Raw genomic sequence first — 6186 nt, forward strand, 5'->3', positions numbered from 1 at the left:
CCGCCCTACTCTCCTCGCTATCCTCCCTCTTCCTTTTGCCTCCACCTTGCTCCACCCTTTCCATCTTTCTCTCCAGCCTCCTTACCTTCTCCTCCAGCTCCTCCATCCTCTCGTCCTTTTTTTCTGTCTTCCTCCTTCTTTTCCCTCAGTATCTTCCTTAACTTCTCCTCTACAATCCCTTCCACTGCCTCCACTATCATTCTCCCTTCACGCTCCATCCTGGCTACCCTATAACAGAACAATTACTCACTTCTCCTTTTCTCTACTCTCCTCTTCCCCCCTCCCACTTATCCTCCTCCCCCCTTTCCCCTTCCGTCTTCCCCACTACCCTCCTTTAACTCTTCTAAATCTCCCTTTCCACTCCTTCTCTCCCCTTCTAATTCTAGCATCCATTCCTCTCCTCTTCCTTCCTCGTCCAAGACCCATCCTACCGCCTCCTGCCAGCTTCCCTTTCCTGAATTCCATCTTCTACATTCTTCCCATACATGCTCCCACGTTTCCTCTTTGTTCTCACACAATCTACACTTCTTTTTCTCCTCCGCTTCCCAGTATCTGCTCTCTCCTATCTCGTTCCCTAGTCTGTATCTCGCCACCCTTCCCCATCTACTTTCTCCCCAACCCTTCTTCAAATATCCCGGGATACCCTCTCCCTTTATCCACTTATACCATTTATTATATTCCGATTTCTCGATCCTCTCCCATCTCTCTCTCCTCTGCGTCTCCCTATCCCCTTCAAACAATTTAAGAAACCATTCGTCTCCATCTCCTCTCATCTTTTCCACCTCTTTTAACCCCACACCTCTGTCTTCGAAGAACTTTCCTCTCTCTCTTTCCCAATCTGAGCCAGCTTTCCCTTCCCTCTCTCTTTCCTTCAACTCTTCCCAGGCAGCCCTCGCCAATTCACTTCCTCCACCTTCCTCTAACTTTTTCTCAAATCTCCATGCCCTCATTCCTGCTCTCCCTCTTAATTTCTCCCTTTGTAACTCCTCCCTCACTAAATACCACGGTGTTCTCACATCCGCTCCCAATACCCATCTAATGTACCTTTCTTCCATTCTTTCCATTCCTTCCCTTTCTCTCCATCCCCATATTTCCGCTCCATAACTCAACACCGTCCACACCAGTCTATCGAACAGCCACAGTCTTTTTCCCCAGTCTTTCCCGAATCTCCTCTTCCCTATCCCCCATACTTTTCCCATCACTGCGGCCGCCTTTTTGATCCTTTCCCTTATTTGGGCTTCCTGCCCTCCATTTCTTTGAAACACGTATCCTAAATACCGAAATTCCCTCACCTCTTCTAACTCTTTTCCTTCCCATCTCCACTTCCTCTTACTGTCCCTCCCTCCTCCTTTCCTAAACCTCATTATTTTTGTTTTCCCCACGTTCAATTCCAATCTCTTCCTGCCCAGGTACCCCTCTAGTCTTTCTATCAGACTCCTCATTTGATCCTCGTCCTCCGCGATTAGCACTATATCATCCGCATAGGCCAGAGTATACACCCTCTTGCCTCCTAGCCTTATCCCTCCCCATTTAACTCTACCCATTTCCTCTTCCAGGTCTGCTAGCAACACATTGAACAGAATCGGGCTCAAAGGGCATCCCTGCCTTACTCCCCTCCCCGTCCAGAATACTTCTCCCAATTCGTTTCCTCCTCTTACCCTACTCTTCGTCTCTCTTAACATCTCTTCCGTCCTTCTCACCAGTCCTTCCCTTATTCCCCTTTCTCTCATAGCTTTTATTAATATTCCTCTATCCACCGAATCGAACGCCGCCTTAAGGTCCACAAAGCATGCTATTAGTTTTCCCCCTTTCTTCTCTAACCTTCTGTTCACCATGTAGTTCAACACGTAAATGTTGTCTATCGTTCCCATTCCCTTTCTAAAACCTGTCTGGTTGTGCGGTACCATTCTCTTTCCCTCTATCTCCTCCCTTATCCTCTCCGCCAGAATAGCCGTGTACACCTTATACAAAGAAGGCATTATTGTCACCCCTCTATATTCCTCTGCCCTCTTTCCTTCCCCTTTCTTTACGATTGGCGCAATTATCCCTTCCTTCCAAATTTCCGGCCATCCTCCCCCCTTCCATATCTTATTGATAAATTTCCATGCCCAAACCTCCAACCCCTTCCCTCCTCGCTTCCAGGCCTCTCCTGGGATCTCATCCTTTCCCATTGCCTTTCCGTCCTTTAGCTTCTTTATAACTCTCCTTACTTCCTCTAGGCTTATCTCCTCTTCCTCCTCTCCTTCCTTTTCTTCCCTCTCTCCTTCCCTCCCCATCCTCACCCTCCCCTCTACTCCTCCTAATAACTTCATAAAGTGCTCTTTCCATTCCTCCTCTTCTATTCCTTCCTCTATTCCCCTCCTTTGTCTTCTCTCCCTATTCACTATCTCCCATACCTCCGCCTCCCTCCTTGCTTCCTCCACTTTTCTCTCCCATCTCTGGTTCTCCTCTTCCTTCTTTCTCTTACATATCTCCTTAACTTCTTTCCTCCTTTCCTTGTACGCACTGGCCTCTCCTCTTTTCTTCCTCCAATCCCTTAATTTTCTCCTTGTCTCTTTCTTCGCTTCTCGACATTCCTCATCCCACCATCCCACCTTCCCTTTCTTATTTCCCAGCTCCTCCTCTACTTCTTTTATTGCCTCTGTTATTCTTGTTTCCATTTCTTCCCATTCCTTATTCAACTCTTCTTCTTTTTCTTCCACCTCTCCTATTTTTTCTCTAAACCTCTTTGTTCCTTCCTCGTTCCACACCCCCCTTCTTCTTTTCTTCCACCCTCCTCTCCTGCCTTCCTCCTCTTCCCCTCTTCTTACTTCTATTTCCAATGGGTGATGGTCCGAGTCTATTCTCTCCCCCACTACCATGCTCACTATCTTCTCTCTTACTTCTCCTTCCCCTATTATGTAATCAATCACCGTACCTCCTCTTCCCCCCGTGAAAGTAAACTCCCCCTCCTCGTCCCCTCTCACATTTCCATTAAATATCTCCCATCCTCTCTCCTCTAAGCTCCTTACCAACAGCCTCCCCTCTTTGTCCACCTTCTTGTCCTTCGATCTTCTTCCTTCTCCCAGTCCTCCTCCCTCCTCTTCCTCTATCCTCCCACCTTCTTGACCAGTCCTCGCATTAAAATCTCCCCCAATTATCGTATACCTTCCTTCTTCTTTCTTTTCCATTCTATCTCCTAACTCCTGTACGATCTCCTCCATCCCCTCTTTCTTTGCATACACCCCTATAATATTCCAGTTCTCGCCACCTGTTCTGACCTTTCCCACAATCCAACCCTCCCTCTCTACTTCTATTGCCGTTCCCTTTTCTTTTAATCCTTTCCTTATTCCCATTATCATCCCTCCTATTGCTCTTCCTTTTTTGTTCTTTTTCTTCGCCATTTGCACCCCCCACTCGTACCCTTTTGGAAGTCTCCCCCTTATTCTTTCCCAACCCTTTTCTCCTATCCAGGTCTCTAACATGACTAACACATCTTCTTTCTTCAGCCCTTCCCAAAAATCCTTATCTTTATTTTCCAACCCAGCTACGTTCCAGAATACTATCCTCCAAACTGACTTACTTTCCCCCTCTTCTTCCCCTCTAACTTTCGCATTGTCCCTCTCTATCTCCCCCCCTCTATCCTCTTCTCCTCTCATTCCCCCGTCTCCATTCCTACCTCTCCCTCTCCTCCTTTACCTTCTTTCCCTTCCTTCCCTCCTCTGCTCTCCTTTCTTCTCCTTCCCCTTTCGTCCTTTAACACCTCCTCTTCTATATCCCATCTCCACCAAGTATTTTCCAACCTTATTCTGCCTGCCTTAATCCATGCCCTCCTACCCTCTCTTTCCTCCCCTCTCGCTATCTCTCTCAACCGCCAATTCGTTCTTCTTTCCTCCCACGATAGGTCCTCCGTAATTCTTTCCTTTCTCCCCACTAGGCTCCTCTTTTTTTTCCATAACCTCCCATTTCTGTTCTTCGTTCTCCAATTTTAACAGCACCATTTCCCTTCCTTTTTCTGTATCACCTCCTATTCTCTTCACCTCTGTAACCTTTACTTTCGCTCCTATTCCTTCAAGCAACTTTTCTGCATTTTCTCTCCTCCCTCCTTCTTTTACTTCCAGCCCTCTTATTACAACGTTTCTTCTTCTCTCCTCCTTTTCTTTCCTTTCCAGCCTTCTCTCCAGCTCTCTCATTTTCTCCCCCCCCTCCCCTCTGCCGTTTCTTTCCTCCTCCTTCTTCTCCTCCTTCCTCTCTTCCATTTTTTCCTCCAATCTCCTTATTCTTTCTTCCATTTTCTCCTTCTGCTTATTTGTCTCTTCCCTCTCCTCTTTCCATCTCTTCTCACGCTCCCTAAACTCCCTTCTCAGATCCTCTATCTCTTCTCTCATCTTCCTACCCTGCTCCTTGAAACCCTCCCTTAGCTCTTCTCTCACTGCCCTAAATTCCTCCATCATTTCTCCCATTCTTTCTCCCAACTCCTTCACACTTATCTCCGAGTCTTTTTTAGGAGATCTTGCCGTCATATTACTTCTCTTAAAGATCTCCTCCTTTTCCTCCCCCCCCGCTCCTCTCCATTTCCTCCCTCTTCCTCTTCCATAACTCTTCTATATTTCCCGTGCTCCCCCTTCTAACTTTCTCCTTTTCCTTAACCTTACCTATCGCACCCTTTCCCTCCTTCCCGTTTTTTTTCCCTTCACTCATTTCCTCCTATCTCGGCTCAGTTCCCCCTCTAGCTCCCCAACCTACTCTATGCCCTGCCTCGTGTTGTTGTCCGCGTCCCGGATTCTGCGTCGAGTCGCCCCTCTCTCTTCGCTATCGTTCGCGCCCCACCTCGTGCTGCCGCTCTCGGCTCGGTTCACCTGCCGTGCGCCCCTCTAGCTCAGCTATCGTTCGTGCTTCCACCTACTCAGTGCCTCGCCACTTTACCTCCCTTTATCTCCTCTTCCCTGCCCCTCCTCTATTCCCCCTCTTACCTCCTCACTCTCTCACCTCCACACCTCCTTGCTCAGTCACCCTCTCCTTCCTCAGCTTCCCTCGTCACTCTCTACTAAACCCTTTTGCTCTCGCTCACTTTCACACCTGTCACTCTCGTTCTCTCCGGAACCGGAAGTCCCTATTCTTTAATATTTTATTTTGTTAATTTGCTCTTGAGTTATAGCCTTTTAAAATTTCGGAGAATTCGTACATAAGAAGCAATATGCAAATTTCTCATTTTCACACTTTTTTATTATATTAAAAATTTTTTCTAATTCTATTGTAGTCTTAGATCTTTTATACTCCTATTTCATATATAATCCTTTAAAATTTGATTAATTAGTTCTTTTTAAGCAAAAATCGGTAACGCTTTCACCGATCCTCGCAAAATTTAAAACAACTTTATTTTAATGATACTCTATATAAAATTACATGTACATCTTATATATTTTTTAAACAAAAATCGGTAATCCTTTCAAAATTTTCCGATCCTCGCCAAACTCAGAACAACCTTCTTTTAATGAAACTCTATATATAAGATTAAATGTATAACTTGTCCACTTTTTAGGCAAAAATCGGTAACTCCTTCACCGATCCTCAAAAAATTCAAAATTTTATAAAGAAAGAATCCTTTTACCGATTATTCCCAAATTCAATACCAACCTTTTTTTAATAATACTCTATATAAAATTACATATACAACTTATACATGTAACTTTTTGAACAAACATCGGTAACTTTTTCATCAATCTTCGCCAAATCTTAAAGAATTTTATATGAAATAAGGGTAAAAAAAACTGAAAAATATAATAAAATTAGAAAAATAGCGCAATATTTCAAAATTTAAAAAAGTTAGAGCAACCACGGACATTCCTAAAAAGTTTTAAATTAAAAAAAAAACCCTTTACCGGTCATCGCCAAATTCAATACCAACCTTTCTTAAATAATACTCTATAGATTAAAAAAAAAAATTAAACCCGATATCTCAATGATTGCGGAAGTTAGAGCAACCACGAGCATTTCTAAAAAAATTTAAAATTTAAAAAAAAAAAAATTTTACCGATTATCGCCGAATTCAATATCAACCTTCCTTGAATGATACTCTATCGATAAAAAAAAACAGCCCAATATCTCAATATTTGCGGAAGTTAGACCAACCACGGACATTAAATCCGCACATACACACACAAACACACACACACACACACACACACACACACACACACACACACA

The 6186-nt window shown here is 44.3% G+C and overlaps 1 protein-coding gene across 1 annotated transcript; it reads right to left on the reverse strand.

Annotated features, from left to right (window-relative positions):
* Positions 1-287: 287 nt before the first annotated feature.
* LOC112466109 (trichohyalin-like) lies at positions 288-4502 on the reverse strand. The gene is made up of 3 exons (XM_025033999.1): positions 4325-4502; positions 2283-3526; positions 288-1961 (listed from the first exon to the last, which is right to left on the reverse strand). Exons 1-3 carry the CDS (start codon positions 4500-4502, stop codon positions 288-290), a joined length of 3096 nt encoding a protein of 1031 aa, XP_024889767.1.
* Between the last annotated feature and the right edge of the window lie 1684 nt (positions 4503-6186).

The sequence above is a fragment of the Temnothorax curvispinosus genome, unplaced genomic scaffold (assembly GCF_003070985.1).
Source record: "Temnothorax curvispinosus isolate PA1 unplaced genomic scaffold, ASM307098v1 QBEX01015883.1, whole genome shotgun sequence".
Classification (NCBI taxonomy): domain Eukaryota; kingdom Metazoa; phylum Arthropoda; class Insecta; order Hymenoptera; family Formicidae; genus Temnothorax; species Temnothorax curvispinosus.

Bases quoted from the DNA above. Each gene is read 5' to 3' on its own strand.
- LOC112466109 (XM_025033999.1), bottom strand. From the start codon at position 4,502: ATGACGGCAAGATCTCCTAAAAAAGACTCGGAGATAAGTGTGAAGGAG. The intron at 3,527-4,324 runs GTGAGAAGAGAT...TCTGGAACGTAG, and splicing joins GAGAAGGGAGTTTAGGGAGC to CTGGGTTGGAAAATAAAGAT. The intron at 1,962-2,282 runs GTGAGGATGGGG...TCTTTGTATAAG, and splicing joins TAGGAGGAGTAGAGGGGAGG to GTGTACACGGCTATTCTGGC.